General features: G+C 34.7%; 1 protein-coding gene across 3 annotated transcripts; it reads right to left on the bottom strand.

Moving 5' to 3' along the window:
• Positions 1 to 288: 288 nt before the first annotated feature.
• LOC117342090 lies at positions 289 to 18,436 on the bottom strand. Of its 3 annotated transcripts, none has more exons than XM_033904081.1 (8): positions 18,253 to 18,436; positions 8,804 to 8,997; positions 8,347 to 8,455; positions 7,101 to 7,173; positions 6,576 to 6,764; positions 4,949 to 5,061; positions 4,270 to 4,357; positions 289 to 2,319 (listed from the first exon to the last, which is right to left on the bottom strand). In XM_033904081.1, exons 1-8 carry the CDS (start codon positions 18,331 to 18,333, stop codon positions 2,219 to 2,221), a joined length of 948 nt encoding a protein of 315 aa, XP_033759972.1. In that variant the 5' UTR covers positions 18,334 to 18,436; the 3' UTR covers positions 289 to 2,218. The 3 variants fall into 3 exon arrangements, with proteins under 3 accessions (XP_033759972.1, XP_033759973.1, XP_033759971.1); XM_033904082.1 differs by lacking the exon at positions 18,253 to 18,436 and adding an exon at positions 14,774 to 14,934; XM_033904080.1 differs by lacking the exon at positions 18,253 to 18,436 and adding an exon at positions 11,676 to 11,825.
• Positions 18,437 to 23,018: the final 4,582 nt, after the last annotated feature.

Genomic DNA, 23,018 nt, shown 5'->3' with positions numbered 1-23,018 from the left:
GAACCAGTACCTGGTTCAAATGTAACTGTGATCTCTTTCATTTGAGATTGTTGATGTCCGACTGACCTTGGTAAAGATGCTGACCGACAGATCTTGATAAAGTTGATGACCGACAGATCTTGATAAAGTTGATGTTAAAAAATATCGTATTAATGACAATAACATCTAGTTAATGAAAGCTTTCAAAACGCATCATTTACTGCAGATTTTGCTTGGTGAAAATAAATAATAATATACCTTCATTACGGTTGAGTATTGATTGATAAATAGAAATAACAGAAGACTACATTCGCCTTTGCTATTGTGTTTAATCCTCATTTCGTTTCTATATTACACTTGGTCATCATCTTCAGGAACATAAAAAACTTTCAGTTTGTGTAAGCCTGTTTTGATTTATCACAGGGTTAGTCGTTGTGGTATGTCACAATCAGGCCACGTCCTCTTCCTTTGATTGAGGAAATATGATATTAGAAACACGTACATACACAGTGTCTTATTGATTTGTCAAAAGCTAACCTCAAGAATAATAATTAAGATGCAAAAGACAGAAAAAAAACATAGAAAGGAAGTTCGGAACGTTTACTGAAATGATGGATTCTTGGGCTGTGTTTCACGGTATGGTAACATAGCATCACATTATCCCCCTTCATTCACATTTTCTCCGGTCATTCACATTTTGCTCAAACATGTGAATCACCTCACTACAGCATTACAGTAACAATTTACTCGTATCATGTCAACATAACAGTAACGTCACGTATCATTAATCCAATCAAGTCACGACAACATTACAGTGACGTCACATGTCAATAATTCAATTATGTCACTACAACTTTAAAGTAACGTCACATGTCAACAATCCAATCACGTTACGACAACATTACAGTAACGTCACATGTCAACAACTCAAACACATCACATCAGGATAACAGTAACGTCACATGTCAACAATTCAATTACGTCACTTTAACATTACAGTGACGTCATATGTCAACAATTTAATTACGTCACTATAACATTACAGTGACGTCACATGTCAACAATTCAATTACGTCACTACAACTTTACAGTAACGTCACATGTCAACAATACAATCACGTCACGACAAAATTACAGTAATGTCATATGTCAGCAATTTACTCGTATCACGTCAACCTTTGAGTAACGTCACACGTCAGCAATACAATCGCGTCATGTCAACATTACAATAACGTAGCATATAAACAATACAATCACGTCACGACAACATAACAGTAACGTCACGTGATATTAATTCAATTACATCACTATAACATTACAGTGACGTCACATGTCAACATTCAATTACGTCACTACAACATTACAGTGACGTCATATGTCAACAATTCAATCGTATACTTGACAGAGCCACAGGCCAGACAACAAGAATATTATCCGTAGAGTTGGAGATTCGTTATCACAGCCTTGAGGTAGGGGAGGATTCTTTCAATGATTCTAGTCTGGGGAAAAGGATATGCACCCTGTTCTCAGAAAACTGCAATCAAATGCCATTAAATAGCAAGCCCAATGATGAGGAAATATACAAAAATATATCAGACATTTTAACCTGTATTGTACAGCAATATTTAATGGCTATCAATCTTGACATGATGTAGTGGATGTAAGTATAACAAGAATTTGTGTCTTACTTCGATCAAGTTTATCCATCACAGTGGTTAACCATCCATTTTTCAACGCGACTTTGGTGACATGATTTGACCATATGTTAATTCGGTGTAAAGAAGGATGAACAGTATCAAATCAACAAAGTGACACTTAAAAAAAATTTTAATCGGTCACAGGCGTATCAAATCAGTCTATGTAAACTTAATTGCTTTAGACTTATTTGATTGTGAACATTGGTCACAATTAAGGTGAAGTGAAAAACATATGAAATGGTTCATATTTCAAGCATTGAAGGTAATTTTATTTGCAAAATAATGTTTATGATTAGTTATCATTGCTCGTATTACATTTAGGCAATAGCATATCCTGTCAGCAGCCAAGTAAGTAAGTAAACTTTATCTTCTAATATCAATATGAAAATTTAAAGTAAAAAGCAAACACATTAACTAGTCATATCTTATATCAATAATATAAATATATATATATCCCTTTTGGTCATTATCAGCATAAAACAGTCAGGATTGGATTAGTTTGTTTCACGAAACAGCATTCCGTAATGACGTAATGTATATATCTAGAGACAATGCCGGCAGTCGACAGCTTTGATGATAAACTGACCATCCATGTCTTTTGGTATGGTAACCAGCCTTCTGTTGCGTTCAGCAAGAAAACAGCCTAGAAATACAAACAAAATTATATATATCTCATATATATATATATATACTATCGTACAGAAACGTCATATAATTCTTGCTCTGTTCAAACCGTGAACAAAAAATGTATAACAATCTAGGGCATTGCTAGTGGCATATTCAACATACTGTAATTTGAATTACTTATTTTTGTTTGCCTACGCGAAATGTGCCATAATTAAAAAGATAGGACATGAAACATTCCTGAAAACATTTTTACGAAGTTTCGTTTAAGGACACTGAATTTATATTAATATGTACTATTTAAGAAGCACATACAATTATCTTCATTGGTCACATGACCATCTTTAGCGGACTTTCGTCAGTTTCAATTTTATCTGATGACAATGAAGCTAATCTTGTATTTTGCCGTTTTTGGAGAACCGTTGGAGAGATTAAATAATGAAAATTTATAGCTTAAGTTTCACATTATTACTCGAACCTTACGCGTTATGACGCAAAACTTACGCGTGTAATGTGTTATATTAGACAATGAAACAGCTTCTGATTATTAATTTATTAACATAATACGGAGAAGTCATTGGACCTCTACTTGTGATTAATACCAGTTTACGTCAATGGACCTCTACATGTTATGATTGATATACATTTGTCGACATAATTTATGTCGATTTGACATCTTAAACTTATTGTCATGTAATCGTCGACATGTTAAGATGATAGCATAACATGTGATAAAAAAATTAGCCATAAATCTAAAATGTCAAGAAACAGACAGTCAATTAAGATATTATTTTGATGAATAAAATTCAATATCATTCGATTATGCAACAAATTATCGTAATACGTAATAATGTTTTATAAATAAGACGTATAGTGATATGTACGTTAAAGTCTGCGAGTTCTGGAACTTGCCTTTGCGTTTATATTTATATGTACTTTCTAACACCCAATTATTACCTAGACGTTATTGATCGTTAGATATTGTAAAAGTTTTTCTCAAGTATTTGACCCTTGCTACCTTCAATGTATGTACAACTAAAACCATTTATATGAGAAATTGCAATAACACTACTGCCAACGCATATACTTAGAAAAATGAACCTTGATATTATGCATTTATGGCCCTGGGTGCAGGGTAATATGAAGGTTTGTTTACCCGAAGGTATCATTTTTCCCGAGGGCTTGCCCGAGGGAAATAAGAGAGCTGAGGGTAAACAAACTTTCATATTACCATGCCTCCAGGGCCATATATTGTTTATTACACCGAAAAATAATCAGTAATGAATGATGATACTCAAAAATAAACTGAAGATATGAAATATAATTTCTGTCACAAACCCCTTTGATCCCGATCGCTCAATTGATATGATTCCAAGTCAAGGTGTTATCGACAGTTTCTTTAAGAAACCTTTAGAAACAGTTGGTTATACATTTGTTGATATTTTCCTTTTCTGAGAAATAAGTAAAGGGGTGTATCTCAAATTTATCCAATTTAAGATTGAATTTTTTTATAGAATATTTAAATTATATCTATTGAAATGGTCTAGTTCTGTTATAATAATTGGCGATTCAAAAGAATTAGACAATTTCCATTGATATAAAGTGCAAATTATATAAGAAAAGCTCACTCGTAATTGTAATTTATTAAAATCCAAAAATTGCTATATTTTTAAATACAACCCTTTACTTCTAGACACCCCATGTTGTTCCTCTAAACAATCGATATGTATAAAATGGAGGTTATGGCACCGACTACAGGGACAAAAGTTTGAGGCCAATGTCTTTATCCGGATAACGATGTATACCATTGTTTGACAAGATTCGAAACTTTATGATATGCCGGTCAAAGCCCTCGTTCATGAACGCTAGCGAGTAGTTTATTGTTTTTTTATTTCTTTTTCTTTAATTTGACATTTCAGTAGATTTAATAAATGCTAAACGATGTTAATAAATCATAAACAATAATTACCACAGCGTTTGGACTCGATATACCAATTACCCCAATTGTTGAAACTTGCGTCGAAGTTCACATTAGGATGAGAGTTGGGCAGCAGCGTCTGTAAATAAGTTGGGAAATGATGATACTATCTGTTCTGTGATCGATTTCATCAAATTACACCATTTTATGAGATATCAAAGAAAAGTGTTTGTGAATAAATTGTTTGTTAGAATATAACAACTTACATTGATTGAAAAGCAGGTTTGATAATATTTTTGAGGTTCATGTTGCTGTTTAATGGGTAATTTCTACGGGATGTTCTCTAAGAAGAATCAACATTTTTAAACCCTTTACTTGCTATCTTGTGTAACTAGTAACCAGAATAATTAAACAAGACGTACACATGCAATATTAAACTGTTAATGATGTTGATGAGGTAGTGCATATATAGCAATTCTTCAAATACAAACGGGCACTTGTTACAAAATAATCAACAATGTGATAATCAAAGAAGATTTTGTTTCCTATTTTGACACGGATAAAATATTTCCTGATTAAAAAATATATAGTTGGTTTGGATCGGCAAAGTTGTTGAAATTTTAGCCATTTCCTCGCCAACTGTTTTTATAAAATCATTGTTCGTTCATATCGCCCTTCCTATTATAAAAAGCAAACGATAAAATAACAATTTTGCATACCGCATACGTACCACATTTTCTCTTTCATCGACAGCCAGGAAGCCAGTATCCTTTCGTTGAAAAGTTGTGTTTCTAATTACTGCCATGTTAACAAACTTCCGCGAGCGATGTCTTATGAAATGTACTTGAAAAAATAAACAGGAACGGTTTATTATTAAGAAAAAGCATTATATTCTTCTTCTATTATAGCAACATTCAGAAGTGGATATCAGCAAGAAAACTATATGAAAATGTATTGCACACTTATTCGTGACTGAGAGTGGGAGTATCATCAACTACCTAAACTATATATTATATATATTGCAATATTTTCGATTTCAGGAACCTGACAATGAATTCCGAATGTTTCGAAAATTTATCAACCCTTTTTGAACAGTCCAAAAACTAAAGGCGAGAGGAAATAAAAATGTATTGGTGACATTTATTACACAAGTAAAAGGCACCGTTTAAGAAAAGATGAACATTTTGGATTATTAAGAAAAGTGGAGATCGTTCGACAACATATTTATGAAACTTAACAAAGTTTTATCTATTCAGGGCAGTTTGTACTCTGAAGGTATGAGGTATGAAGTTTGTTTGTATGCTGGGTTTATCGCCCCGTGAACAGCCAGGGGCATTTGAGGCGTTGTCTCATTGTAGTAGGTGGTGACTACCTCACTGAACGCGAGGTCCGTCGCATGCCACCCAGAGCGATTAGGGTAAAGTGTATTGCCCAGGAACACAACAACGACAGCCCAGACCGACCCTTTTTTTTTTTTTTTAGCTTTCCGGGAATTATAAAAACCGACACAGGAAAGGAGCGTCGAACCACGCCCTCGAACATTCACCTGAGGTTACATGGCCGACACTCCGACCGACTTAGCTATCGCGGCCCCCTCACCTGAGGTTACATTGCCGACACTCCGACCGACTGAGCTATCGCGGCCCCCTTACCTGAGGTTACATTGCCGACACTCCGACCGACTGAGCTATCGCGGCCCCCTCACCTGAGGTTACATTGCCGACACTCCGACCGACTGAGCTATCGCGGCCCCCTCACCTGAGGTTACATGGCCGACACTCCGACCGACTGAGCTATCGCGGCCCCCTCACCTGAGGTTACATTGCCGACACTCCGACCGACTGAGCTATCGCGGCCCCCTCACCTGAGGTTACATGGCCGACACTCCGACCGACTGAGCTATCGCGGCCCCCTCACCTGAGGTTACATTGCCGACACTCCGACCGACTGAGCTATCGCGGCCCCCTCACCTGAGGTTACATTGCCGACACTCCGACCGACTGAGCTATCGCGGCCCCCTCACCTGAGGTTACATTGCCGACACTCCGACCGACTGAGCTATCGCGGCCCCCTCACCTGAGGTTACATTGCCGACACTCCGACCGACTGAGCTATCGCGGCCCCTCCAAACTAATGGATAAAATAGACCAGCGCAGACGAAAACCCGTGAGCAATATATCCTAATACAAACACGAAATACGAGAAGTATTGAAACGGAAAACGGATAATATAACATTGTTCCTTAACGGTTACCAATATAAATCACGCCGTACGTTAAGAGAATGATAACGTATACAGCAGGTCATTAATATAGAACGCCAACCTAGTCCTAGCTTTCGCCAAACAGATCATCTTACCTGTTTTATCTTTTTCAGGAATTCCGGGTGATGTAAATGAAAGGTCTTTATTTAGGTACAAATGTGGCTTCTTCTTTGTTGCAATAGTCACCTCATCTTTGGCTTTACTACTTAAATGCATTGACGTTAGTGTAACATTCTCTACCCGTATCATATCCATCGGCTTCTCCTCCTCCTCTTCGGGTTTTTCTGTAGAATAAATATCTATATTTACAATGTACGACAAAGGACAACCGTTCAAATTATAATCTACTGTAAAAGTAGAAATTTACGCGAGGGGGAAATTTACGCCAAGTCCTTTTGATCGCGAAAATTTCACCCACGCTTATTTGTTGGATACCAATTGGAGTAAGCTCTAACTACAAATGGGTGGATCGATCGCGAAAATTAACCACACGTAATGTCAATGGCTTATGTGTTAAAACTAAATTAAAATAAACAAAAATGTAGATTGCGTAGGTAAGGGGACTGTGTGATGGTCTACGTTAAATCAGACGTCGTCGTCGTCGTTGTATTTTTACTTACCTGTTGTGAAGCCATATAATGTGAATGTTATTTTCCGTAGTGAATCTGTAGAAACTTGGTAATTGGCAGCCAGCTGAAAACATATTTACATGATGTTTAAGCTCAAGCGTGAGAACAAAAAGGAAATTGTCTTTAACTGCGTTAACACTTCTGTAGGGAACCTAGTGACTTACATGTGAACTGTATAGTTTTTCAGTGACATTATAGGGTCTTTTTGGACGATATATATTTCCGTGAAACTTTAGCATGATGCCGACCGATGCATCAAAATGTATCAATTGCATTGTATTTAAAATGGTAATATATATCAATTGACATTTTCCGGGTGGTTGAAATTAGACCGGAACGCGTACATAGAGGACGTAGTACATTCATAAATATGAACAACACAATATCATATTTGGCACGGGCCTGAAATGACGTACATCATTACAGTCCTGTGGCGTATTTTGTGCTCCACCTTTTTGGCTATATAATATTAAGGTATTGTTTATGTTGTATATAATATCAAGATACTGTTTATGTTGTAAATATGTTTAGGCAGCATGGCTGACATGTTATTCGTCATTTAATAAAATGACATTTACTGGAAACAGTCCTTCTCTGTTGTTCTTGATATATACTTACGACACATTATAGGTAGCCAAAAACATAGCTAAGTCGTGACTTTGTTATCGTGATGAAGATTTAGACATAAATAATATTAAAATATTAACCCTTACTGAGTGGTCTGTTTTGACGTAATGATTTGCTCTGGTGATATGGCATAACAAGGCTTCGGCGTAGGCATTTTGCATTCCAAGTGTTTTATTATTATCACTAATTCACAATACCTGTCGAGTTGGAATTTGGAAATACTTCTTTTGTGAGTTTCATAAAAATCAACCAATGCATACGGAAATAAAAACAAAGCCCTTATTTCTAACTTTGTTTCTTAAAAAAGAATGAGAACACAATATGACAAAAAATATTAATCTTTATGGAGATCCCGAATGAGTTTAATGGGGGAAATACCAGGTGTTCCAGGAGTTTGACCGTCGTCAGCTTCATTGACAATAACATTTACTAATATTTATTCCATATTGGCAATTAGATTTTCTGCGACTATTGCCAACTGGGCTTAAATATTTACTGCTTATTAATTGTTACATAGAACAGCTTAAGAACAGTTTTAGTGACATTACTTGATTTTGATTGATAAACCTGCTATAAGGTTTTTCATGCACGTTTTTCGAGCAAGGCTTACAATCGTGTTATCTTGTCCAATTTCTAAGTTCAGAAACAGCTTCACCGCTGTGTCGTGGTCTAGTGTGTTCACATCATGTTCATTGAGCTCGACCAGCTGATCGTTTTGCCTGTAATGTTAAAAAAAAATTACAAAGTCACACTCTTCTCCTTTGCTTGGAATGCTTAATGAATTGGTATATAGAGTTTAGAGGTGTTTTATCATTAAGGAATTATGTTATAGATATATATATAAATTACATTCATGACTGTTTCGAAATGTAGATTACAATTACGGGAAAATAATAACATCTTTTATTGCCGCTATATTGATTTCAAACATTGTTATTTATTATTTGGCAAAGCAATAGCAAACTTTACACTACATTTTTCGCGCTATACTGATAATTCTTTAGATTTAAAACAAGTTCTTCCAACTTCATATACATACATATATATTCTATTAATGTTATATTTACTTCAAATGAAGAGAGTCTCTTAAAAGAGATTTTTTGTATAAGCCAAATTCCTCAAATCGATGGATGAAATATCCCTGGTCATGTTTATATGTAACGAGTGCTCCTCCTAACTGATCCCCCTCCGGGTGGTCCTGTTGCGCATGCTTAACTCTTAGCTCAGAGCGTTGGGGGATTGCATCTGCAACGGGTTGCACCTTAGAAAAAAATAAGAGAACACTGATATTGGAACAAAGTCGTTATCCCTGCTCAAAGCAACGACACAAGACGGCAAAATACAAACAAAAGTAACTATTTGAATGTACATCCTTGTAAACGTAAAAGGAGAAGACCAGTTGTCCCGGAAGAGATAGCGTCTTCTGCTTCTCCGACTACAGTCTCCATGCAAATATAGGCCAAATCTTGGTTAAGTAACATCATCAATATGGGACATACCTTGGTTACAAAATATTGTAGGATTCTGTCACGTCTGAAATGTTGTTCATTGAAAAGGAAATAACAAAAGAGAAGGCAGAACAGAAACTACCGACAAGTCATTTAAAGAAAAAACAATGCTATTCAATCATGAAATGGACAAAATCTAAGAAAGAATTTTAAACGGATAACATATTTCTAAATCTACTGTTTGTTTTTTTCCAGGTATTTTATCAATATCCGGGAATGTCCTTGTAATATGAATGCAGACATGGCATAAAGTGATGTCATTGTCTTTATTCATTATTCATGTAGGTGTTTATATGATTTGTATCATGCATTGTATACTATTATGGTAAACATATATAAATCAAGCTACAATGATCAACATCAGGTACATTTCAATAGTATCAACTTGCGTTTGTTTCCCTCGTATATCCATTTTAAACGTAAATATAAATCTCAACAACTAAGCAGTAATTAATATTAACTCATCCTTACATATATTTGAAGCACCTTTGAATATAAACTTTATTCATTTTACAACAAATGCACATTAACATGAACATGGTTTGGCAGGTGTCCCATTACTTTTTCGGGTAATCGAACTTCGACCGCCTAGTTGAAAGGCAATTGCGTTACCACGAAGCCAGCTGATTGCCATATCCCGTTCTGACATTTTTAAATCAATGTGCAAAAGTCAACAAGCAATTTTCAAAACAAATTAAGAGTAAGATACCATTATGCAAAACGAATGAAGTTGGCAAACATTTTTTTTTTATTATTTATTTAATTTATTCATTTTTTTTCTTTAATACTGTCTTCTTACAGTTCATGCACGTTTTTCATTTAAAACCAAACGGAAGTAAACGTAATCTGGTCTGACGTATCTAAACTAACATCACGTGACAGCCCGCCGATACGCCACATTAAAGGCATGCTGTCTGTTGTCTGGAGAAGGATATGTAATCCTAACACTCGTTCTGAATCTATTATGTAAATTATTAATATTAGACTGTTTGTTTTTCCAGATATTATCGGTCAAATACTCGGAACAAAAGATGACACAACACAAAGGATGGTGTCCTAAAGCCGATTGATTGTTTGCGGAAGTAACAGTACTTTATGATTTCCTGACACGGCTTAGGACTTCCTCAATGTAATATTGATGAAACATACTGTAAGATCATAACATCACAACATACTTGTCTGAATTTATATATATACAGTCAATGGTGAATTGATAGTAGAAACACTGGTAATTTCTAACCATGAACTACTGAACTTTATTTTTCGAAAGAATAAGTAGGTCACACATATTTTGGTGCGGTTTTGCGTACATTTATCAATTTACTGGTCTGGATTCCAGCGTCAATACACAACAAAATAAAGGGAAACTTGGCATCTATATAGGCACAAGATTGAGCACGTAAGCGAAAATATATATTTTCAGAATGCGGGTCAATGTTGCTCCCTTTGCCTATTATATACATTGTTGTACATTGTTGAACATTCAGATGACGTCCCTATGGTTACATGTTCCCCTTTGTGACTGCACTGCCTAACAGTGTCTGTTTATTTGTTTTGTAATGTCTGAATTGAGGAGATACTGAAATACAATCTCAAGCAATATATATACCAGGTTGTTCAAACATAGTTTAAAGTTTAAGTACTCATGATAACTTTCACTGTCAGAGCATTCGTAATTATGTCCAGGATCAGCGGGCAACGATGAAGACATGTGATTTGTCACAGTTTTTAAATTACTAACGTATACTTAAAACCTAATATGTTCTATAAAATACAGTTTATCTACGGGAATTATCTTAAAGTCATTAATAAAAGAAATAGTATCCATTATATCCGTATGTTTCTCACATGACTTGTATTTTTGTCGCTGTGCCATATGTATCCATCTTGAATAAACTCTTTCACAATCAATTATTGTGTTCTTTTTTCCCTGTGGATGTTTATAAAGTCCACGTTTTCGCACTGTCCGTTTAGTTTAAACTTTAAACCGTAGATCGCGAGTCAAGCATTTGAAGTTGGAATATATGACAGATATGGTCTCTTAATCCAGGATCAGGTTACTAGTATAGTAAATAACATTGAGAGGGAAAATGTGGTCACATTTGAGAGGGAGTTGCTTAATTCAGGTGGTCAACTAAGGCAGGTTTGACTGCATCTATATGTGTGATAATGCATTTTCAGTGTTATGTAATATATATATTTTGCTAATTAAACGATATAAAAAAATCGAAATGGCGTGTTTGTAATTGTAATTTATTAATCTCAATATTCAAATGAAAAAACAGAAAGATTTCAAAGAATAAACACTATTTCTGAAAAAAAATGTTAGCAATCAACATATCTAAATAAACTTTGTCAAAATTACCATCACTTTACATTAGCAAAGTAATACGTGTGCAAGCATAAAGAGTATATATTTATGAACACTTACATGGTATGGTTTTATATGTCCAATATCAGTTTCATCATGAGCGGTGTGACGCGAGACACAAAATAATCCGTCTGGTACATCCATACTGTGTACACGTTGGATAGTGATGTTTATTTTGCCATGGTATATACAAGTGGCGTGCTTGTAAAGTCTGCGTATATACAACATCACGTGACTAGGTTACCGATATTTCCTGACATAGATGTTTTATTATATATATTGCGTCTTAGCCACCACAAACAAAAGATGATATTTGCTAACAACTTCAATGTTTAATCAATTAAAACTTAACAAGGGGATATGACTAGTATGTAGAAAGGAGTTGTCGATGATTTATTTAAGGATTGAATCTTGATTTGGTCGATTTCATGGGGTCATGAATTGAGTTGCTCTTGAGACAAATTTAATGAACTGCGAAGCAGTTCATGTAGAATTTGTCTCAAAAGCAACTCAATTCATGACCCCATGAAATCGACCAAATCAAGATTCAATCCTTATATTTCAATTGGTTTTTTTTTTCGAATAAAAAAGTAGGTCTAGATATTAATGTCTCGAAGCTTGGGCAAGTCCAAATCTGGAAAAGCCCGAGGAGTTCCGGATTGTGCATGTCTAGTCGATCGAGTAAAATAGTCCGCAATATTAGGATTAAAAACAGCATTATTTTGTCAAAATAGAAGCATTTAGCATATCTGGTCTTTCATAAAATACAAGAATACATTATAAATTTGAAAATTGTAATAATTATTCCATATTTTATTTATAACAACAATGTAGAAAAAGTAAAATCGTTCCGCGGAAGGATTTTAACCATGTATTCATAAGCACTGATCAGTGTTAATCTGGTCAAATTCATGAGCAAATGAAACAGATTAAGTTTGGTAGTTTCATTGAGTCCAACTTGAGTAGAAATTGAAATATTTCGCAATGAAGCAAAAAATGAAAAATGCAGTGATCGTCAGATTGAAAATTATATTTATGAGCATCTTTCTGTGTAATGACAAGGTTCAATAGGAAAATATTCCACCTTACCCTTACCTTAGAAAAACCGAACTCCTGAAAGAAGATATCTGCGAAAAACGAATAAATCTGAAAATATTTGGATACAAAAAGACAACAGAAAGATCATAATGAACTGCCACAAGTCCAGCTTGTCTGTAATGGATATCTAAAAATTAACAAAACAGCTACAAACTAAAAGTGCAGATATTAAGAGAGCTTGGTTGGTACTCTTGAAAACTATAGATGTCTTGCACAGAACAGAGATGGTGTCATGTTGATATTATCCATTCAAGCAGTTCTATAGCAAGGCAAGGGTACAACCATGTGACTATTCAGACTGTAACTTTTGCTGACTCAATCGTGATACAGAGTTTCGCTCCCTCATTGTTAAACAGAGTTATACCTTTACAATTGTTTAAGTTACTTTAGTGATCGATCTGAAGTACATTTTGGTTAATAATAATAAATGACATTAACAACACATATCACTGGCTCTGTTGTCATTCTTCAGTTCTTTTAACGGCAAAATAGCTGTGGTATCTTTGCTAGTTATTTGTCAGAGATGACGTAAAATTATTTAGAAGATATGTAATAATAATTCATTAATACACCATGATATTACTGGTATGTTGACCGCGATAGGTTTTCGTCGGCTGATTTGACTCTTCGGAGTTGAAAAATGTAAAAGTCCTGTTTAATTACAGGTTTTGTTAGAATCTATCTGACATTTCATGTACTGTCAGTACAATAAATTCTCTTCAGTTCTTTTAACGGCAAACTAGCTGTGGGGTATCTTGGCTAGTTTATTTGTCAGAGATGACGTAAATATATTAAATAGATATGTAATAATAATTCATTAATATTATTTCACTGCAATACACTAGTGAATCCAGTGAGTGAGTGAGTGAGTGAGTGAGTGAGTGAGTGAGTGAGTGAGTGAGTGAGTGAGTGAGTGAGTGAGTGAGTGAGTGAGTGAGTGAGTGAGTGAGTGAGTGAGTGCTCAATTCAAGCCAAAACGTTAGGTAGTGACGAGAGATATTAGAAAGTTGCTTACAAAGAAGAGAAAAAATAAAATTCCAAACGCCTTTCTACAACATGCAACGGGAAGCAGGTACAATTTTACGCACTACTTCTGGGGCATACGCTAACATGAGCGTAGAACGATACTATATACATATGATTCACAGTGACAAACAGTTTGTTGATGATATCGCCTATTGTCACGGAAATCGTCATTCAAATATATCATTGGAACTGAATCAATGAACCAGAGTGTATTGATGTAACAACATTGAACTTACGGCGAAGTGTTATATAAAATGAGTGTAATACTCATAGTATCAGTGTGCTGGTATGTTAGATAAAACCGATTAGGTATATGAAGTATATTGATGAGTCTCCTGACATACAAATACATGTACATGTTTCCGTTATTTGATAAGGTATTTGAATATTTTGATCAAAAATAATAAAATTATAAAATCACCATTGCATTTCACTTTCAAAATTGAAAGATATTCATAATTATCATGAGTGGTACATTTATATGATTATATATAGAAAGATAACTGCTTTCTTTTAATCTATTTCGTATATTTTGTTTTGATAATATTGGTCAACGCTAACGAATGGCACGCCTTTAGTTGTATACAAGATACCATCGCAGTACTTCTTGCAAAACTCTTTCTGTGCACACGTTCTCTTTACCTTCTAGGAGTATATCATAAATTTTCTATATTGGTTAATTCAAATTTTAGAATATTAAACATACTTATATTCAAACAAGTATATCCTATCAGCTGTTTAGATACATATATATATCATTTGACTCAAGATAAGACATTATATCGTACGTTAAGGTCAGTCATGATATCAAGATAGTGACGTGAACATTAATTTGTATTATGAAAAAAAATGTATAGAATCTATATCAAAATAGACATCTACCTACATTTTTTTTTCAATTAAATGTAAATCAAGACAAGACAATCATTGCTATGTCGTTATTGTAAATAACTATTAATCATGAAACCTGTTTATCAAAAATAAGGTTAAAGAAGGTTGAAATATAATTGATTTTTCACTGTTAATGTACTTACTGATTTGTCAGTTCCAGCTTCTGGTATCAAAGTAGTTGTAACGTCGTCAACATCTAAACCAGCAATGGTAAAACTAGCCATGTTGTCTTTCAAAACTAAACTTTGTATATGTGATGACACTAACCTGCTAGAATGATGTGCTGTTATAAACGTGTCTACATCTTATTTGGCGTGAGTACTTTGCTCAAAGTGGTCTGGCCGGATAGCTAAGGGAACATTGCGATCACATGATGATAAAGCAAAATAGTATTTAAATTTTCAATAATGATTGTCATTCGCTGACATAATGAGTTAAGGATTCTCTAAAAGTAAATAATATCATTCAATGTTTATTGAGTTATGATTCAAATGGCGAATAACGACTATAAGACTCCACCAAACTGCTATTTTTTTCAAGATGTACTTAGATAATTTGCTTCCAAAGACTTGTTATTATTGCGTGTGGCCAAACGTATTGATATCAAGTGCAACGAGGCACTTTGATATGATAATGCAATTCCATATATACAACATTTAAGCATTGAACTGCTTTTAGTTGGTATTTATGGGATGATGATGTCAGCTGGACAAAGGCATTATCAGCCAATAACTGCGAACTGAAATCAGTTCAATGCTGATATTTACCATTTGCGAGTTTTAAAAAAAAAAAAGAGAAAAAAAAACAACATAATTAACAGATTTCAAGATACATCGCTAAGAGTGTAAACACTTCAATATAAATTATCATTTTATACCTGTTTATATAACTGTTACAAGTCACATTGGGATAAACAAAAATATGACAATTCATTTTTTCTCCCTCTTTAATTGAAAAAAAAAATAGAAAAGTGAACGAAAACAATAACATTTCAATGTGTCTGATTAGACATCTACAATTTACGTTAATCGAAAAATATTCTAAACATATAATTAAGTATAATGCAGTAATCTAAGAAATTTGAATATATAAAGTTAAGGTTTTAATTAATTAGAATTAAATGTTAACTTTAAATTAAATGCCGCAGCTAAATGAAAGGAATTTAATCCGAAGGAATAAATATATTAAGCTTTGTTTTTACTGAACACGTAAAAAACCATGTAACAAGATAACTAAGATTTCATTTCCGTACAATTTTATTCGTTACTCATAATTATGTAAGTATCATCCGGGTCCAAAAGTTTCTGATAAAAAGATGTGTTTTCCTGTTTTCTCATCTTATTATGATATAGACTTGATTAGAACGCTTAAAATGTTAGTTATAACTCATTTATTTTAGTATGAATCATCATTATGATACACGTGGGTGTTTTGAAAAATATCATCGCTGCGTTTAAAATTATCCAATATAAAAATAATTAATTGCTAATATTTTCTTCATAATGTTATTCCTGTTGTTACACTTTTTATATATTCCATTGACAATTTGAAATCATTAGATGAATAGCTCACAGGAACTACTTAACTTTTGATTCAATTTCTTGCATTGTGAATGTTTGTGATCTTAATGGGACTATCGGTAGTTGCAAGGTGACACATTTTTATCACAATTGTCTTTCACCTCAACGGCCGGGGTTCGATTCGCCTATTGGAAGTTATAAGATATGGGGTCAGTTGCCCAACCACGTATGTTTGCTCCCGGTATTCCATTACGCATTTCTCTACATGATTCGACTGCCTTCAATCGAAGCCACAACCAGTTCTTGTCGATCTATTTTCAAAAATGCTTAAGATATGTTCTACTAGACTAACACCAAAGCATATGTAAAATATAATGTCATAGTTGTTCAAACGTATAACTCAACTATCATTTATCACTTTGGCGGCTATAGCTGTAAAAAAAATTACCGTTGGAAAATATGATCAGGCGTAGTATTGCTTAACAATATATCATACAGCTAAGACTTTATGTCAATTACAAAAAAAAGTGTTCGCATCCATGAATTGTTAATACATAAATCAATGCAAAACAATAACATTGCATTCGGTAGGTCCTACTGGGATACATATGTTACCGCGTCACGTCCACCCACAGGACGGTAAACAGTGTTTTAGAACCCGTAAACAAATATTTATCATGTTTGTGGTATAAACTCGTGTGTCGCTTTATCGTAAACCCATTTTGCTGTTTATAATAAATCATAAATGTGATATACCTACAGAATATTACAAGGTAAAATATAAACCACATGCCAAATAATCCAGAGGACCCAATATCAGACATAGGGCTTTAGCCAGGAGTCTGATATTAGTCGAGGGTTGACATGATATGTGATATAGATTTTACCATGTTTTATAGATCTGATATTGATCGAGGACTAATATGACATGTGATTTAGATTTTTACCATGTTTGTATTCTGCTCATCGTAGACTTCTACACTGAATGCTTGATTCAAAATTTTAATATAACAACAACTACAAATGTTGGTGATAAATATTTAATATGTATAATAATCAAGGTTACAAATACAAACTCCTCTTCTGCTAGTTTTGCGCGTTCTTTTTTTCACATATTTTTTGTTAAACAGAAAAAATGGTAATGTCAACATTAAAGTCATCGAAAACAGATTATTAAAAAAAATATAACTAATCTCTTGCGCATAAGGTTTCAAAACAACTCCATGATATCCACGATGCCCGCTAACGAGTTCAACACACGTTCCCCCTCTGACATTCTGGCTGGTGTTTACAAAGGAAGTGGTCGTCTGCTGAGTTGTAAATCGGAACACCTCGGACGATATCCTTATGGTCATCTAACTAAACACCCACGAGGAATTCCGAAAGCTGCGATAGCATTTTTGGACCGCCGGTTTGATATGGTGAGATGCATTTTCCGTCCGGCAGTTTGTTATTGGTCACGTGAATTCGCCGTATTGCACTGGGCGGAAATGCAGTATCTAGTACTAAGTATAAAATAAACAGATGTAATCGGTTTAAGGGTTTCACGTCCCTGTTAGATATGGCCTCTGCCAGGCGTTAGTATAGCAGAATTACACTGATACACAACACAACCAATATATCTACCACACCCGATCACATTGTGCTGACATTTTAAGCTTTCCCTACTTTGAGGGTGTGCCAGAGAAACCTCAACCCGACGGGTTTAACCGAGGTTAGACTATCAAGAAAACCAACTCGAGGGTTAGAGATTTCTCTTGTCACGTCCTCAAGGTAGGGGATGACCATTTTTTCTCCAATCTCATTATTTCATTTACACAGGGTCCAGTTGTTCTAATATTTTATTAAATTGTCGACTTGAGTACAGAAAAATATTCAACAGGCAAAATGAGCGACAAATCTGAGACTGATGAAAGAATAACCAGTCGTTACCGACTACCAACATGTTAAAGGCCGAACAGAGGAAAGTATAATGCACGACATTTGTAGGCTTTGGTTTGTAATTCTCCCGAGACAGATTCGATAACCTTCTCGTCTTAACAAGGACTATATGTCGATAATTATTCCAAGTATCAACAGAAATTACGATATAATATACTTACCATTGTATCCTCGTGGGCATCAGGTATGTCTGTGGTTGTAACTTCAATAGTCCCTATGCCATCGATAACTAAATCGTCCATGTTGTCCAAATGTAATATCTAACCAGAAAAGCAACTCGTCAATGTACAGACACCGGCCTATAAGAAGCATGAAAAATGTGTTGTGATAATCATTATCCTAGTATAAGTAGTATGTACTTGAATTTGTCCTTCCTTGTATATAACTTCCTCACTTATACAAATAAGGTCAATGATGTATACACCGATGGACAGAAAAAAAATAAGTTAATGGCCTTAAGTAATTTTCCTGTTACAGGGGACAAAACCGTGACGAGGGAACAAGGTTCATGGTAAACTATATATATTTTAAACGGAGACATAAATATCTCTAAGAATATGTTTCAATAAACTTTGACATTGGTAACGTAATCATAATACAAAAATAATCTACGTCAGTCAGCGTGTATGAAACACGTTACACGAATAAGTATGATATAATATATCCACTAACTGTATTATGACTGTCATAACATTATATTTAGTTTGATCGCTAAAATTTCTCCACAAAGCTGTATTAAATCAGTTAAATGTAACTATCTAACGATATTGTATGCCATCATTTTTTCTTTAAAGCTTGAAACCATGAAAGAAGATATCTGCGAATAACGGGTGACATTCTATCGAATGTATTCTAGCATCTGGAAACAGTTCAATGATTATGTTTACATCAAAAACAAACAAAAAAAAGCATTTGAACTTACCGCCAGCCATAGCAAAGACGCCATTAAGTTAAATTCCCATAACAGCCAGTCTTTTATTTTGTTAGAAGCGATGAGGCATTGTTCAGTGGATTTCATCGAGATGCTAAAGTGTTTCCATGGAAATAATTTCTATCGGTTTGATTTACGCTCTTTTCAGAGGAACATTCGGAATTCATTAATAAAAACTGCCCCGTCAGGACATGTTGTTCGAAACATATTCCATGTCTCGTCGGTCAGATCATCGTCGTTAGCAGACGACATTGCCAACTTCGTAATTTCATATCTAGATACATATGGTGATTGTGTGGCAATCTCGTTATTGGTAATAAATGTAATGTCGTAATTCATAAATATAATTTATTCATATATTATTTATTAGTGGCGCATATAACTAAAATGCCAATACATCCGGAAAGCTCCTTTTATTTATACAGAAAATGACCGACATGTTTGTTTACCCGGAACAACTTTGGCTTTATTCCTCCACTAACCAAATCACTGCAAATTGTAGTATGCCGTCTAATACACCACAATTTTGTTTACAAACATCAGATGGAAATGTCACACAGACTGTAAATATTTTATGTTTCAAAGTATGTAGTCACAGCTGAAATGTTTGAAAAAAATCGATAAACACCGAATTATCGAGGATTGTTTAACCAACAACACAAAACATAATTGAATAATTAGTCATGCTTTCCTGTCATCTCATTAATAATTGACATGTTTATTTCAAAACGTCACATCCGAACGCATATCCTGTTATTAGCACATCCTGTCATAAGTGTATCCGATCCAAATGTGCGAAAAATCATCCGTGTCGACGAAAAACGGAACTGCTTGTTGGGTTTATCGCTTCGTGAACAGCCAGGGTCAATTTCAAGGTGTGTCTCCCTGTAGCAATTGGTGAATACCTCACTAAACAACATATACGAGACCCGTCGCACGCTTTCAACAGTTATTAAGGTAAAGTGTCTTGCCAAAGTGTCGTGACCATGACAGCACAACCCAGGCCGTTTCTTAGCTTCCCGAGAAACAAAAACCGCCAGGGTTAGAGAACGTCGAATCTCAAGACTTAACCTTACCAGATCGACTTAGGTCGACGATCTAACCGACTGAGCTATCGCAGCTACCAAAAGGAAGAACGGGGGAATATTGTTAAAAGAGAAGAGTATAAGGCTTTAGTTAATACTGATAAATACGATTAAGTCGGTTATTTGTGAAAATAAATTAATTAATTAACCAAATCGGTCTTTGTACTGTAAGCAGAGTAAGCTACATCGATTGTAGATATGATTACACAGATAATACATCTGTTATGCGTCAGAATCGTAATTCCGGCTATGCATGAACTTCGTACAAATTATATACTTACTTATAGCGACAAACGGATGAATATCAGATAAAATGGCATCCATATTGAAAAATTGTATATATAAACTATATTGACTTTCATGCGTAGACAAAGCGTCATCCAACATTTCTCTTATATAAATTTTCTCTGACCCTTGATTATGCATAAATTGCCTAATGGATGTATATACTTGCACTATATACATGTGTAAAGTGCATTGTACCGGTATATGGACCGTTGGCTGTATATATGCCCTTGTACTTCAAAGTTACGAAAGTGTACAGCGATAAGTAGCTGATAATAGGTTGTGACCAGCATTTAATTCACATACAGTCAACCCCAGTGTCTTATAACTAGTCGTATTTGTTTACATATCTCTACAGATAACACAATTTTACAGTATTTCCTATATATGCTTATAAAACATCTCCAAACTAAATTATGTGCGTGAATTAATATGCCTGACAAGGCGATAAGTAGCTGATAATAGACTGTGACCAGCATTTGATTCACATACAGTCAACCCCAATGTTTTATAACTAGTCGTATTTGTTTACATATCTCTTCAGATAAACAAAATTTCAATGTCGTTCCAATATGCTTGTAAAATATTTCCAAACTAAATCACCTATCACGAAAATTTGCAAGACACAGAACGATTTGATATCAGTTAAGGGGAGATAGTTCACACACAAAATCACATTTCTTCCTTAGTTTCATCCAGATCAGTTGACGAAATGTGACTTACCCAAGCAACAACAAATGAGCATCATTATCAGGCTTAAGTTACATATCTACTAATAACGACAGTCAACATTACGTCATCATAACAATTAAGTAGATACCATAATGACGTCATTTCCAACTCTTAAGATATAATCACAAAAAGTATTTTCAGTACATTAGTACTTTTGTATGCCGTTATCATGTCCACTTCTAGAGGTGTCTTATTACATACAGTTGTGTTCTACACGTGGTGAGAATCTTTAACATTACGGAACATTTCTACCCGATTTTCCACCTTGTTCATATTATGTTCGATTTTATCGATCTTGTGTTCTAATTTGGTCACTGTGTTTAAACACTTACATACTTATGCATTCATTGTATTACACACTGTGTCCTTTTCACTTAAACCACCACCTGTATAATGACACTCTCTAGAGACTAATACAATTAATACAATTTAAGCCCCCATGCACAGGCAAAATGTCTTCAGATCAATTCAGGTCAAATTCAGGTCAATTTAAGGTCAATATTTTTTAGGTCAAATTTACCTACAGACATCTTAGTTGTATTTATCTTATCTAGGTCTAAGTGAAAAAAATGTGAAGGGCGCTAAAGGAGATATGCAGACATGAGCTCCTGCATCTGACTCTAAACTGATGAAATGAGACCAACATTGAACAACAATGACTAATTCGGAGAACAATACAAAGAGGTTAATATCAGGTGATCTAGAAGGAAGTGATATCGTCCTAAGCTTCATAAACGCATTCTTGGTCGAATTCATGTAATTTGACGTTCTCAAGTTAAGAACCAGGGTAGTGAGAGTGGAACCGCCAGGCATGTTAACAAGTACCGAATGTATACAATCTCATACGGAACTACAAGGCATATCCCAATGAGACGATGACATCGAGAACGATTATATTTTTACATTTCTTTTGACCACTGATCCAGTCCTAGAAGTACGTGCTGCATGATGCAGATTAATTTAGGTTAGCTTTGAAGAATCAAAATGTAAAAGACTCTCATATATTTATGTCAATTTTGTACAATCCATTCATGCGTATGAGACTATGAGACCTTCGAGGATTACATTCATTAAGAAACAATAACGAAAACAATTTTGAGAATTACATTGATTTTCAAAAGGTTAATCATTTTATTTAGGGCGTCATATCGTTAAACGTCTCGATATTTTCATGACATCAGTTTAATGTTGATAATATTGATCATCTAGCATATATATATATATATAATGTACATCCTGTTATTATTTTTTCTATTCTGCATGCAAATTCTGGTCCGGAGGATAGCCTTTTACAAGGAAATCACGTGACACGTTTATTTTTTATGAAACGTGCACGAAAACGTGTGCGATACGATATGCATGGCTTGTTCATATTGCATGTCACGAAAGGCCACCTTACAAAAGGCTTGATAGATAAAGTCTCTATATTTTCAACACCTTATTACCGTGTCACTGTAATCAACTCGGCTATCACACATTAGAATTATAAGTCTGTCAGATGGGATATACTACACAAATCATGACATGCCACATACATCTACCAGACTGCCATTCTGTTTTGGTAGAAAACAATTTCTAATTGGCCCAAAACAACACGGTACATAGAATGTGCCCTAGAGTTGCGACAACATCTGAATTAGCCTGTATATAATTGTAATACCAATCCGACAATCGATATCAGCTTGCTAGGAGAATAAAAGAACGCATAAACATGGCCGTGTCATTGATTTTGTCCTTTATCCAGAAAATCAATGGCACCAGTATTGTCAAGCCATCGTCGGCGTAGCGCAAGCCTACCTGTATAGGACAGGTAGGCATAGGGGCCTCCAATGGGATCAACCGGAGCTATTTATGTATTAGATCATGTAAGGTGCTGCCACATTATGATATTTGG

The sequence above is a fragment of the Pecten maximus genome, chromosome 14, assembly GCF_902652985.1.
Source record: "Pecten maximus chromosome 14, xPecMax1.1, whole genome shotgun sequence".
NCBI lineage: Eukaryota > Metazoa > Mollusca > Bivalvia > Pectinida > Pectinidae > Pecten > Pecten maximus.
Note: the sequence above shows the minus strand (reverse complement) of the source record. Positions and strands in the feature narration are given on the sequence as shown.